This window comes from Sceloporus occidentalis, unplaced genomic scaffold (assembly GCF_023333645.1).
Source record: "Sceloporus occidentalis isolate IW3139 unplaced genomic scaffold, rSceOcc1.0.p SCAF_2, whole genome shotgun sequence".
Taxonomy (NCBI): Eukaryota; Metazoa; Chordata; class Lepidosauria; order Squamata; family Phrynosomatidae; genus Sceloporus; species Sceloporus occidentalis.
The window spans coordinates 218986205-219001595 of record NW_028316982.1 but is presented as its reverse complement, the minus strand read 5'-3'; the positions used below and the strand labels follow the sequence as shown (position 1 = coordinate 219001595).

The following is a 15391-nucleotide window of genomic DNA, read 5'->3' as shown; positions in this document are numbered from 1 at the left end:
TACCTAAATTGTTATTTAACATCTACAGTGACTGCACTTTCACTATGAAAATCCAGAGAGGTGTCTTCTCATTCTCAGGATAATAATAATAATAATAATAATAATAATAATAATAATTTATATACCGCTATTCCTGTGTAGATCATAGCAGTTTCCAACAAAAAAAATTACAACAAAAAACAATTATGAACAACATATATCCCCAACAAAGTGCAAACCAACCACCCATAGCAATTAAAAAGTATACAGCATCTAAAACCAATTATCTTACAAAACATTAAAACCATAACAAATAGCTGGATTGAACAGTATACATCATCAAGGGGAGATAAAAGATAACATTAAGGCACATGGGGAAAAGCCTGGCGGAATAGGAAGGTCTTCAAATTCCTCTTGAATACATCTAGGGAGGTGACAACGTGGAGCTTGTCGGGCAGGGAGTTCCAAAGCTGTGGATATTCACAGAATGTATAAATATGGAGAGTACAATGGCCATCTACTATTTCCCAGATGAAGTGGTGTACCATCAAATGAAGAGACAGAGAGCCCTTGGTATCTTCTGAGGTTTGGTTCCAAGGGCCCCATGGATACCAAAATCCATGGATGCTGAAGCCCCATTATAGAGAATGGCATAGTAAAATGGTACCCCTTATATAAAATGGCATAATCAGGGTTTACTTTTTGGAATGTATTTATTTTTTAATATTTTCAAACTGTGGATGGTTGAATCTGCAAATACAGATAGCTGACTGTATATGTTAATTGAAAGGAGAAGTGAAGTTTAAGAGTAGAACCTCTGGGGGTCATTTCCACTAGGATATGAATCTATTTCCTGATCGATTTATATGTGTGTTGTTTACACTGGGAACCATTTCAGAACTGACTGAGTTCAGTTGGATTCATGTTAAAGCGAGACAAATCGAAAAAAATACACACTTTGTTCAGACACTAGTTTTTTTTTGGCAGTTCTTTTGTTTAAAAAATGATTCAGAGGAGTGTTTTAACAATGGGAATGAAGGATCTGATTTGCATCTCACCCAAAGTTGAGGGTGGTGAGCTAAGCTCCCTTGGTCTTGCAATCTCTCACCTGGCAGAGCAGGTTCCTGCTTTCAGGGACCTGGCTTTGGGACTGCAGTGGCCATGGAGGACAGCAGCCCAGAGGGAGTGAACCAGGTGTGGGACCTCTCTAGCCCAGTGGTTGCCTCAGAAAAGTCAGGTCTGCTCAGTCGGCTCAGCCTCACCAACTCCTCTGTGAACCTCTCTGGGAGGGCATTCTCTTTCTGGCCCCTCTCCCCCCTCCCTCCATCCCTGCCTCCTTCCTCCTCCTCCTCTTCACTTCCCGATTGGATCTCTGGGGCCAAAGTGGAGCTGGAGCAAGGGGCATTGCTGCCACGGAAGGAGAGGGTCCCCCAGAGGATTCAGGCAAGCAGCGGTGAGGCGAAGGGCACATTAGAGTGCAGCCCAACAGGAGGAGCTGGAGGAGGAGCTGCCGGGGCCCAAGCCTCACTGCCATATCACCACCCCCTCCTCTATTATTACTGCTGTTGCTGTGTGTCTACAAGTCATTTCCATCTTAGGGTGCACCTGTCACGGGGGTTTTCTTGGCAAGGTTTATTCAGAAGGAGTTTGCCTTTTCCTTCCTCCTCCTCCTCTTCCTCCCCCCCCTTCCTCTCATTATCATCTCTCCATGGCAGCTGTTCTTCCTCTCCCCTCCCCAATCAGTGTGAATGAAAAGAGGAGTAAACAGCCCCAGAGAGATTCAGTCACCAAAATAACCCGGTTTCTACACTGAGTTATTTTGTAGTGGGAATGAATCCATGATGTGGCAATTTAGGAAGAGCACTTGCTCAGTTCTCCTATTAAAGTGACTGCTGGACTAAGGAAAAGGATATGATTCTTTGAAAGTTAGAGGGATTAATGTTAGAGTGACATGCTTTAATCTTCTGTTACCTCCCTGTTATTCTCAGCTGCCCAGCATCAACCAACCAAGAAACAGAATACAGAATGACAGCAAATCATCTACACCCGAAACAGAGATCAATCCATTAATTTAGAAATGTGAAACCTGTTACAAAATCTTTCAGTTAACCTCTCCTTACCCCTGTAAGGGGAAGTTAACTGAAACCTTTTCCTATCCAGGGTTCAAGCCAGCCTTTCCTCCTGAACAAGGCTTTTATCTACATTCTTCCTTATGCCCAATGTTTTTGAGTCATGCCCCCATCTAACATTTTATGGCTATAATGCATGCTCAGGCCTTACTGAGCTATTGTGTATGCGGAGAAGTGCCCTACTATATGGTATATAGATACAGTTACAGATATAACACATATTTCTGCATGCCTCAGGATACCTCTGATTATATTTATATCTTGTTTTTTTCTTGTCTGGCTACATAGTAATTGACACTTGTCACCTGAATTGTTATATAAAGAGGGAAATATCAGTATTAGTTTACAATGTTTTTACTTGCAGTAACTTCAGGGTATTTTTCTCTTACAGCCTGCATCCACTTGCTAGTACAACAGAAACAAATACAGGTTGGGTCTCCTATTATTAAAATGCTTGGGACTAGAAGTGTTTTGGATTTTGAATATTTTTGGATTTTAGAATGTTTGCATATACATAATGAGACATCTTGTAGATAGGACCCAAGTGTAAACATGAAATTCATTCATGTTTTGTATGCACTCTATACACACAGCCTGAAGGTAATTTTATACAGATTTTTAATAATTTTGTGTGTGAAACAAAGTTTGTACACACTGAAAGAACCATCAGAAAGCAAAGGAGTTACTATCTCAACTACCCATCTATACAATTTTGGATTTTAGAATATTTTGGATTTTGGAATTCCATATACAAGATACTCAGGCCTGTTACAGACTGCCAAAATAAAGCTGCTTCGGGTCTCTTTGGAGGTATGCTGTTTAAATGATGCATGCATCCTAAGAATCCGGAAGCTGCACCAAGTCTGCACTCCAGTGCTTAGGAATGGAATGTGGCTTTGGCGCAACCTCCAGACTCTTAGGACCCATCCATCAGTTAAATAGCATACCTCCAAAGAGACCCGAAGCAGCTTTATTTGGGCAGTCTGTAACAGGCTTCAGTCTGTATTTGCAGTATGTTATACATGCTACAGTATTTCTGAAACTTATATCTATGAATATAAACATTTGTGCAGCAACAGATAAGGCGACTTCAAATGATTTACATCTAATTCAGAAACTGATTTATTATACTTCCAATTAATTAGTTCAGTCTTTTTCTAGTTAGGGAATACCGAGAGCAGTCTCTTGCCATATTGCATGGCAAGAATAGAAGCAGGTCTACTAACACACTGATAATCCAGCAGATGTAGGTCAGTTTGGTATTTTCCATTTGTTCACATATTTATCCCTAAGCATCTACTGCAACTGACACTGTGAGGTAATTTGTCCTTAAAATTTCTCAGAGCTGCCAGACATTTTTAAGCTACTGGGACAGAAAGCTTTACAAAGCTGAGGCAGATTTAATGCTCACCAATATTGTTGGATAAAACATGGAAAATCTTTCCATATTGAGAGAAGTATATGAAATTAGGGGGAAGGAGTGAGAAAGGCTGGTAAGGATGAATGATGAAGGAACAGTACATACAATACAGTACATTAATGCTTTTATTAGAAGTTATAGAAATCGCTCTGTCATCAAGCAGTAGTTGAATACTTTCCGAATCCTCCACACCTTGGCCCCATAAAAGTATGAACTATGTGAAGGACTGTATTATTTATTCAAATTTCTGAATAACCTTTTCTTCATAGGATATTCTAAGCATATTCTATGCCTCAGTATGACTCCGTTTTTCAGTTGCAGGAACAAGAGCATTCAGATTTGGTAATATCTGTAACCTCACCCCTCCCCAAGTACTGAGCAACTTGGAATGAATTACTATGTTTTTACAAATGAGTCAGAAACAAACAAACAAATATGATGAGTTATATATACCATAACTCACTGGTTGCTCCAAGTTTGTTTTATTGAAAATGAGAGATGGGAACAGCTATTCAGATTCATTTTGGATCCTGGCTTGATGCATCTGAAATTTGCTCAAATAGATTTGGAGCCAGTCCACCTTGACTCAGGTCCCTAAACCAAGTCTAGACTCTAAAAGTTCGTGCCTGCTTTTCCCATAATTTCCCAAATAAATAAATCACTAATACAAAAACTGCTATATTTTGTTCTCTTTCTCTGATTTGACACATTAATGGCTCCTTAGGTGGTTAAGCTAGTCTGGCAAACTGTAAACAGGAATTTTTGTAAGCATTCTATAGTATGTGTCCTCATTTTTTTTTTCTAAAACTGGAACTGCCAATAATGTTTTTAATCTCAAAAAAAAAAAAAATGTGCAGATTCACTAGACCTGTAGGAAGGGATTATGCCTGCTAAACCTCAAAAACATGCCTGGGCCCTTGTGCAAGATCAGCTTTTCCATTCTGAGGTTATTCAGAAAGCTCATATTTTATCATCCATGATCTTGCTGGACCGTTGGTATGAAAATGATAGATAAAATAAGGGTGACTCTAAGTAACAAACCTGCAGAAGGAAAATGTCTCAGAAGGAATCTGAAGCAAGACAGGGGAGAGGGTCACTATTTTACAAGTACTTGGTGATTGTACAACAGCGGGAAAGCAGACTTGGCAGCTGGACCTACTTGTCTTCCAACTGTGCGGGGGGGTGTCACATTGAAATGTTGGGTATGTTACTCATTGTGCACAGATCACAAGTCCATGGTGGTTGGCTGATCTCCAGTTCAGGCTCTATACCTGAGGAAATTCTGTAATATACAATACCATGCTCCAAGTGTTGTTGGTAACCATGAAGCAGCACTACTGGAACTAATATTGCTACCTTTCAAACAAAATGATATGCAGTGATATATTGCCTATGGCTAACATCAAGGTATCACAATTCACCAGCATGGCAGACACTGCTGGGAGTGCACTACCTGCAGCCTTGCATGCATGCCCCCATTCAACTCTAGAGAGAAGAAAGAAGGAGAAAATCCCATTGCATGACTGAAAGACTGGTCATCCAACTCAGTTTTTTTTTCTTTGAAGAAGTGATTCAAAACAAATTCTGAGTTCAGTTTTTAAATTCTTGAAAAAGCTCCTTTGATTTTCAGTATCCTTTGGATGCCCACAAAAAGTATGTTTCCCTTCACCCTAAAAGATAGATAGAGGTCTATTAATGACTTCAAAGATTATTTTTTAAATAAGAATTTGACCAAATTAATATATTAGACCTGAGGTCTAGACAGACTTTGTTTCTTTCGTTTATATTTAAATGTATAGTCCACTTCACTTCCCACAGACCACAACCAGTAGCAGAAAACCAGATAGTAAATGACTTCCTAATAGCTCTTGGACATTTTTCCAATTGATATGATCAGTGGTCCTGCTGGTATTTCATGATATCTGGATGCTTAAAGGGGTTAGATATTAAATAGTTTCCTTGCTTCAAAGGCTCACAGAATACCTCTGAATTCCAACCTGTGAGCTTCCTTAGGGACTACATGGTTCCTTGGAGTCTTCAAAAAATCAATTTGTGCATGGCTTTTGTATGGTTGTGCTTCAGCTAGAATTTCTATATGGGACACAGAAAAAATCAAAGAGTAAACCTTTTGATTTTTGAATGCTTTGCCTAGCTATTCAATAAATGGTTGTAGCTATAGGGGTAGGCACAGCTCAGAGCTAAGCACATGCTTTCAATCCTGAAGGTCCCACAGTTTGACATCTTCAGTTAAAGGGATCAAATAGCAGGTGATATGAAAAACCTGTGCCTGAGAGAGCATCTGCCAGTCAGTAAACAGTGCAAAAGATATCACAAGTATAAAGCATTCATGTATAGATCAGTGCAGATACTGTGTCATATATTACCTTGTTTCCACTCTATGATGAAGATCCATGGCCAGGCAGGTTAATGAATAAGCTATAAAGCAAACATGTTTTTAAAAATCCATAAATCTCTAGATTTTACACTTCACTGCTTCCCCCTCCCCCACCCCCCCCCTGGATATTATATGGAGAAAGAAAACATTAAAATGTAGTGTAAAATCTACCCGCTCTATTCCATCTGATGGCATAGCATGATACAAATGCTATTAAATGAAGTGCCACAATATTTAATGAAGTGCCACAATCTTTTCCAGATGAGATGAAAGCACAGGGCATAAACATTGGGCCAAAGCAGACAACCCAAAAGGAGCAGCCTCTGGCTGCTCCAGTCCTGATTGGGCTGGGATAGCAGGAACCGCATGGCCCACTCCTGAAGCAGGCTGTTGCCATGATCCCAACAGGAGTGGATTAAATCTGCTCCTAAAAAGTCCAACCCGTGTCAGCTTGGCACTGCCTCAGTGCGGTTTCCAGCTGCTTTGGGGGCATGCATCATATAAACATAATGCATAAGCAACAGGAAAGCAGAAAAAAGGCATGCACTAGAAACATGGATTACTTTGGTGCAATGGACTTAACAGTTGAACCTCTCAACATGACCACTCAAACACTTCCTGTAGTTCTTATAACAGGAACTTGGTCACATTTCTCCATTCTCAAGTAACAGTGAACTAAAAGCCAGTCACTGATCACTGCCTACTTTAACATAACAAACACTATTCTCAGATCACAAAGCACTACTAAAAAAGTACCTGCAGATTTTCAGAGGGATGCAGTATCAGGACCCTTTGACATAACTTTATGTTCTACATCCAGTTTTTAGTTCTAGCTAATAAAGTTGGTAAATCAACATTTGCACAATTGAATTTAGGCCTATGTCTGCAATTTCTGTCTTTGTCAGCTAGAGGTCATTTTACAAAAGGCTTTACAGATAGTTTAGAGGACCAGCAAAGCAGCAGTAGAATCAACTACTTATCATGTGGAATCATCTTCTGTCATGCTTGCCTTATACTATCCATATCAGAAAGAACTGACCTAAACCATGGAAGTAGCCAGAGACAAACATACAGATAAATGTCTGGTTCTTAAATAATTTTATTTTATTATTTTTTTCAGGTGATGCTGTAGAACAACCATTGTTGATTATATTACTGATATAACCTATACAGGTCAGCAATGTAAACAATGACGCAGTATTCACATCAAAAATTGATGGTGGTCACATCTAAACAGCAATGGACTGTGAGGTTTTTATCAGCCAGAAGCTATTCTTGCATATGAGAAATACTATGAGTTAACCAAATTTCCTTTTCAACCCAATCAATGGATCTAATCCTATTGAGGTCCATGCATGTACACAGACACACACATATACACATTTTTAAAAATGAGAGGTCATTCATATTTCATATCATATTTCCTTCATTTTTTCTGCCAAATGTCTGATTTAGCTTTGAGACTGTTTTCACATCATATCAAACTTTAGTGATTGGGGAACATTACACTTTCAGTCAGAAACATAGCATTTAAAATCTTATGGCCTTGTAACTTTTGGTCCATTCTCAATAAAAATTCTCAGAATAACAGTTTTTTGCTTTGTTTTTTTAAAAAATCACTTGTTACATTGCATATATGTTGCATTGTATTGAATGACAATGTGCACTGAACGCAATGGGGTGAACTCATGAAAGCTCAGTCTGTAATCAATTTGATAATTAAGATGTCATGGGACTTTGTTTCTTTCTGTACCAGAGTAACACAGCTACCCCTTTGGAAATTACTAGAATATTTATATTTGTATAAGTTAGAAAAACAAATATAGCCATGAAAATGAAAATTCACACACACACACACACACACACACACACAAAACACTTCAATCAAGCATTCAATGGCATGTGCTTTGGCCAATACAATTTTTGTGATGTTATGAAAAGTCAGGGTTGAAAAAGTACATAATCAAATAATAGCCACAAATATAACAAAATATAACAACAGAAGAAAAACGCAGAAAGATTTTATTTAATTCTGAGGTATAACAATGGTAACAAATTTCCAATACAATAAAAACAAACCGTGAATATCATTCAAAGAAAATGACATGGTGCAATCCATTTCTGATAGCTGTAAGCCTGCACTTACCAATTTGCCTGAGTTGTCCTTTTTAAAAAAGCAATACACTTCACTAGTAATACTATTTGTATATCCTATGTACATGTATTTCTAATTAACATTCTTTAAGCAACTCATTTTACCTTACATGTAATCATATCAAGACTGCAATCCTGTCCATATAGACTTTAAAGTTTTTCCATAGAATTTCTCCTTTAGGACTTCTAAATAAATATACAGAGATTTGGCTTTGATGTGCAGGGGCTGTTTGTTTATTACTACCTCAGTAATAATTTCGGGGGCTGTTTGTTTATTACTACTTCAGTAATAATTTAAAGTATTTTCATAATATTTTCACCCCAGTTTTTTTTTTTTTTTTTAAGAAACTTGACATGTCTGGAACTGCTACCTTAAAATTTCTATTTTAAAGAAATGTTCGTGCATTTAAATTCATGCAAGGGTTTGTATATAGTTTTTATATATTAGGATTACCAGAAACCCTATTTTATATATGAAATATAGAAACCATTATGGCTTTAAATAAATTCTGTAAACCACTAGGATTTTGTGGTATATGTATTGTGGGGAATCTTTGATCCATAACCTTACATCTAATGAAAGTATGGTGTTATTCCACACACCTCACACATAAGCACTGTACTAGAAACAGATCAAAATGTTCAGATTACTTAAATATTTCTATATTTTTGACTTGATTATAGTTTTGAAGCTCATCATGACCGCTAGTGTGTTTTATGGCACAACAGAAATCACTCAAGGCAACTCATTGTTTCTACTTATTCTTAAGAGAAAATGGAAAAAATATGTTTCTGATTCATAAACACATCAGCATGATGTTTTGAAACGACATATCACAATCAAACTCAAACCCAGAATTTGCTAGTCATCTACTGACAATCATTCACTGAAATTTTCACTTCAATCACACTTTTGCTCAAGGAGCTGGAGGAATTGTTCTGTGGAATATTTACTCACTGCTAGTGAAGTGCTGAGTAACTGTTTCTGTATCTAACACAGTGCTACCCAGTATTTTCACAAAAGCACAGCACATTAAAGCATTAGATGCCATTTGCATTATCACACAGCAGGGGGCTACAGCAGCTACAATTCTGGGACAATTCTAACACCTCTATACACATGAAGTACAGTAAAATATATTTACTGCTGCCATTTCATACTACACATTATGCAATCCACAGCTTTTGAAAGTGCATTACTCAGCTAATGAATGCCTTTAGATTGTTCAAGTAAGCTTATAATTAATTTTGCAAAGCTGATAAAACATCTACCAATGCTAGATATTTAGCTTTGCAAATTTATCAATTTAGCTTTAAAATCAAAATAATGCAATTAAGCATCATTGTGAATAAATGTATCAAGAGTCTGCACTATAAAATGGGTGGCTTGGGATATGTGGGTGGGGCTACACTTACATAATCTGGAAGACCTATTTTTACTGCAGGAAATAATGGCAGAAACTAAACAAAATATTCATTTTGATACCTAGGGGGGAAAAGACTATTCTTACTCTCACAAAGCAAGATCTCCCATATTATTATTATTATTATTATTATTATTATTATTATTATTATTTTGTCTTCCACTTTAACATCATTAACTGGCATGGAGGTATTTAACTAATACGTTTCTACTTTGTACAGTGATATTTTGAATCTAAGAAATGATATCAGTCCTTTTAGACACAGAAGAGCCATTATTTCCTCAAATTGTTATTTTTATTGTTTGTAGCTGACCATGTTTAAGGGGGACTGTTCTCATACAGCCAGGCTCCCATACAGGCCACCTTGACTACACAAACTCAAGAATAAATCAAAATCTCAATTTCACAAGCTCACTATATATTAATATAGCTACCTCCACTTAAGGTATTTGAGAGCCAGATGGCTTTTTACTCCAAAAGATGTCAATGTTCTTCAAGATAAAGCAGTGAACCTCTTCAGTAGACATCTCCAGCAAGACCTGATTTCATATGGATTTAAGCAGGTTAAATCTTTGTTCGTAGACAATACAACCTGCAGAAGAGAAATGGGGAAAGGCTAAAAGAGCCTTGAGCTGATCAATTGAAAAGTTTGGGAAACAAATTTAGCTGGCAGAATTCTCTATATCTTCCAGACAAGAATAATGGTGTCTACAGACACCAAGTATATTGAACAAATTAAAGCAGAAGAAGTGACAAAAAACAAAACAAAACCAAAATAGATGGAGATATAGGCATAATGAGAAATTTAAAGCTGTCTTAAGCTATATTTATAGATCAAACTAAGTGTACATTAATTATTTTAGATGTATTTCCTGTGTCATAATGGTTTCTCGAACATGACACAAACACAGATTCTGAAAAAAGACACATCAGTCAAACTGTAATATATCCAGATATATCTGGTCACGTGATTTTTATTTGTAAGAGAAGAAATTAAGAAAAAGTGTCTCATAGTGTATCCTTCTGGGCCCAAGCTTGAGGGACTAAATGCTAGAAATCCTATTTTTGTCAACTGTTGCTGAAAACAAAACTGGCAGTTTGATTATATGTAACAAAACACCCCATATTTTGAAATATAGGGAAAGTATCAGGCAGATGGAGACAGCATAGCGTAGTGATTTGAGCGTTGGATTATGACTCTGGGGACCAGGGTTCAAATCTCCCCCTCAGTCATGGAAATCTACTGGTTGACCTTGGGCAAGTTACACACTCTCAGCTTCAGAAAACCCCATGATAGGTTTACCTTAGGTTCATCATAAATCAGAAACGACTCAAAAGCACCCAACAACAACAACAATCAGGCAGGTGACACAATAAGAAATGGGTTGTTCTTTATGCTATTTGAAAAGGCCCAGATTGATTACCTTCCGGCATGCAAGACCAAAAAGCAATCTCTTGCATGACTCCCCCTCCCCCTTTTTACCTGATGCTGTCTGCAGTGGTGCATTCCTCCCCCCGCACATTCACTGAACTGCTGTACTCAAAACCCCCAAAATCCTTGTATCTAGATGAACAGATACAATTTTAAAACATAAGGTGACTCTTGAACACATTTATGTACTGAATGCGTTGACTCCACCCTAAAAATATCAAGTTTTCATTCACCAAAGCAACCAGAATTATACTGGTGAGAGAAAAAAAATCCATATCGGAGAGCTTCTCCCTCCTTTTGCAGTAAAGAAAATTGACACTTCACATGGAAATGTAATAAGAGAGGCAAACCCCCACATATGCCACCTGCCAGATTCCCCAATAAATAATCTCACACATCAGCTTCATGCCAGCTCCTTGTACTATGGCATTCCCAGGAGCTCGCACAGACCCCAAAGGAACGCAAACAGACCCATAGAAATCATTGCAGTCAGAAAATGCAAGCATTTCACTTCCTTTCAGCACTGCTTACAAAAACCCTGCTTCCTTGAAGATGGAACAGGGGCTGCATGCAGGCAGGTCCCCAGATAAAGCAGAGTTGCAGACTCCAAAGGTTACTTTGCTTTTGGTGGGGAGGGGATGGCGGAAGGTGGGGGAGAGGCTTCCACTCCTTTCTCCAGAGACCTCCTCTCATGATGCTGCAAGTGCATGGTGGCATGAAATACAATAAACTTTATAATGCTGCTACTGAAGAAGAGCAATTGTGGGAAAAGGGGGGGGGGGAGAAGAAATGTTACAAGGTCACTCACTGAGCTCTTTCTGAATTCCCTAAAGACAAGACAGACTGAGACGATTCTTTATCTTTGCCATCAGCCATCCTGATAGGGAGAAATGACAACCCTTCCTGAGGAAAACATATGGATAAGTTGATGCTTGCTGACCTCATTTAGAGCCCCCCCCCCAAAAAAAAAACCCCATCTAGATTATTGTTTAGCACAATAGTCCTTCATGGTAACACATTTGGATATCTAGTCACCCTCCCTCTCGCTTCGCCTGTGGGAAAGGGAAGGAGAAATGGGGGGGGGGGGGGGCAGCAGGAGCATCTCTCCACCAGATACTCAAACACTGCAGCCATAAAGGGGGAGAGAGAGGGAAAGACACACACACACATACACATGCACATCCTTCCCCCTCATTGCACATTCCAGCACCACAGCCACAGATCTTTTCTGTTGGCTCCTTAATACACATCACCGTTTAATTTGATTTCCAAGAGGTGAGAGATGAGGGATAGGAAATATGCCTTCCCAGTCCTCCCTCCCATCCACAGCCGTCCATTTGTACAAAGGCAGTAGTTTGCACATTTCCCCCTTCCCTGAAACTGCTAAGGGTTGTGTGTGTGTGCTTTCCTCCCCCACTTGAGAGGTCATTTGGCATTGATGGCCAACGGTGCAATGAATAAGAAGGAGAGAAACAAGGGGTAAATAAAACCCTGAGCCTGGGAAAGGCGTGCGAGGAGGCATTCCATGTTGCCAGTTACTGGAAGAGAGAGGAGAGAGATGGTTTCAGCCCCCTCCTCTGTAGGTCTCCCTTCTCAGACAAGGCACCCAGGGACCAGCCTTTGCCTTCCAGTCCCTGGCGCTGCAGAGCCAGGCTCTCCTCCTCCTCCTCCTCCTCGCTGGCTGGCTGGCTGGCTGCCTTCCGAGAGTCCCACTTTTGTCGAGAGGGATCCGATGGGGGAAAGGGGGCGAGGAAGGCTGGCGGAAAGGGAAGGTTACCCGGAGTTGAAAGAGGCGGTGTGTGTGTGTTGTGTGGAGGTGGGGGGGGGGGAGAGAAGCTGCAAGACTCTCGGGGGAAAGGAGGCACGAGGGGAGAAGGAAGGGCCATTAAAGGGCGGGTAAAGGGAGGATTAATGTTTGTGCAGCACTTCGAGGGGGGAAAGCGCCGTCCAAGTGGAGCTGAGGGAGGGAGAGGAAAGCGGGAGGCAGAGGGGGAAGAGGGATGGATGGATGGACAGAATGGGGAGGGGAAGAAAAGAGGAGGAGGAGGAAGAAGGAGGCAGGAGGAGGAGAAGGAAAGGGACGGAGGGAGCCCAGGATTAGAGAAGCCAGACATGTGGCGGCCGTCAGGGAGGAGGAGGAGGAGGAGAGCTTTCCGAGGCAAAGAGGCCAAGGAGGGGCAGGTTTGGGGGCAGGAGGGGAAGGGAGGAGGAGGAGGCGGCAGGAAGAAGGTCAAGCGAGGCAGCCCAGAAGGAGGGCGAGGAGGAGGAGGCCCCCAGCTTCCCCTCCTCAGCCTGAAGTTGGGGCCCAGAGGAAGAGGAGGAAGGAGAGGAGAGGAGAGGAGAGGAGAAGGGGGTGGTACCTTGTATGAGGATCCCGCAGAGGCTGTACAAGCGCAGGACGACGCTGGGTTTCAGCCGCATCCTGGGGGCTTCCCTCGGGCGGGCTGGGCGCCAGGCAGAGAATCCCGCAGCCGACGCCGCCGGTGCTTCTTCTTCTTCCTCTCCTCCTCCTCCTCCTCCTCTCCGGCTTGGTCCTCCCCCGCGAAAGAGCCCCCACCGCCTCCGCCTCTTCCTCCTCCTCTTCCTCCTCCTCCGCTGCAGTGTCTCCCTCAGCCTATCCAGCGGGGTGGAGAGGAGCACCAGGGCCGCCTGGGTCTGCCAGGGGGGCGAGAGGCTGCCCCTTCCCAACCACCGATGCCACCCCCAGCCTCAGCCTCCTCTGGTGCCTCCTCTGCCTCACCACCGACGCCCCACTCTTCCTCCCAGGCGCCCTCTTCCTCCTCCTGGCCTTCGTCGGCTGCTGCTGTCCCTTTCTTGACCCAAGAGAGAAGGAGAGAGACCGGGGGTTGTCTTCCGTGGCTCCCCTTCCTTCCCCTTTTCCTCCAGAGGAGACGGCCCTCCAGCTGCAGCCCTCGCCTCCCTGCCGCTCCGCACGCGCTCTCTCTGCTGCACGAGCCGCTTTTTCCCCAGCTCCAGACACAAGAAGGGCAAGCTCAGCGCACGCACCTCCTCCTCCTCCTCCTCCTCCTCTCTTTCGTCCTCCTCCTCCCTCCCTCCTTTCTCCAACGAGGCTCCTCCTTCTCCCAAGCCATGCTTCTCCATCACCTTCTTCCTTCACCCCTCCTCCATCCCTCTCTCTCACAATTGGCCCCTCCTCTAACTCTCCAGGCCACGCCCACCTCAGGGATTTAGGCGTCCCGTCCCTGCCTCCTCCTCCTCCTCCCCCCCCACCCTCTTTATATAGCTTCCTCCCCTTTTGATGACAGACAGCTCCGGCTTCCCAATGGAAAGAGGCGCATCCTCTGGACCACCGCTCTGTCAAAGGGAAGAGACGTTGAATGAATTCTGGGCGGGGCCTCAAGGTTTGGAGGAGAGATTAAGGGGAGGGGGCTCTGCTCATCCTATCCCTCCTCCTCCTTTTCTTCTGGCCTCAACTTTTGGAGTGGCATCCCGTCGAGCCTATGGGAAGGACGACGACGCCTTTCTTTCCCGGCCAATGGGAGACTCCGGGGGAAAAGGATACAAAAAGGTGTGGGAAGGAAGCAGGCGCGAAGTCGCTGTCCAAAGGTGGTCCTGAAAAGGGGATGTTGCTCTGCTTCCCCGGCTGAGAGCAAGGAAGCGGAGCAAGCGGCTCGAAACGGTGCCTAGTTCAAAGGAGTAGAGAATTTATCCACACTGCGGGGATAATCCAATTCGATACCGCTTTAACTGCCATGGCTCAAGGCTCTGGAATTCTGGGAAGGGTAGTTTGGTGCCACAACAAACTACCCTTCCCAGAATTCCAGAGCCTTGAGCCATGGCAGTTAAAGCGGTATCGAACCGGATTATCTCCGCAATGTGGATGCAGCCTGAGAGAAGCAGAGAGCGAATGAAGGCGCCAAGGCGAGGGAGAAAAATGGGTCACCGCGCAGCCAAGAGCAGCAGTCTTCAAAAGGAGAATTGGAGGCTTTAAAAGCAGCGAGGAGAACAATAGCCCCGGAGGAAAGGAAAGCAGCCAAACCGGGAAGCACCTTTCATAAGCGCCTGGCGGGAAACACACAGAGAGAGAGAGAGACACCTGAATGCCAAGGCATCTGGAAGCGGAGGGAGAAGCGGCGCCTCAGAAAACCCAGCCCTTGGACTAAGCTGACCTCCTCTTTCGACTTTTTCCTCAGATGTCCAGGTCCTGCTGCAGCCAAGGAGGGGGTTGCAAGGTTGCTCTTCGTTACTGTAACTTCACTACAGCGGCGTGGTTTCGAGTTACCCAAAGAAGGAGGCAGCCTTCTCTGCCTCTTTTTCCTTCCGAGGCCTTTGATTCTTTGAGGCTCTTCACTGTGCAGCTTTCGGAGACTTGAGCCTCCTTCCTCAGGTGCAAGAGGTGAAGCCGAGAGTCCAGAGCACTTCGGTGGCTGCAAGGAAGGGTGATGCTGGGAAGATGTAAACTCTAAAGCAATCCATAGGGTTTTTGTGGGTTTTTCG

The 15391-nt window shown here is 42.5% G+C and overlaps 1 protein-coding gene across 2 annotated transcripts in view; it reads right to left on the bottom strand.

Moving 5' to 3' along the window:
* Positions 1-13638, bottom strand: part of CADM2 (cell adhesion molecule 2) — a 562189-nt gene extending 548551 nt beyond the window's left edge. For both annotated transcript variants that reach the window (XM_089512206.1, XM_089512207.1), the window contains exon 1: positions 13294-13638. In XM_089512206.1, coding sequence (XP_089368332.1) covers positions 13294-13354 — 61 coding nt within the window. In that variant the 5' untranslated portion in view covers positions 13355-13638. The remainder of the gene's footprint in view (positions 1-13293) is intronic.
* Between the last annotated feature and the right edge of the window lie 1753 nt (positions 13639-15391).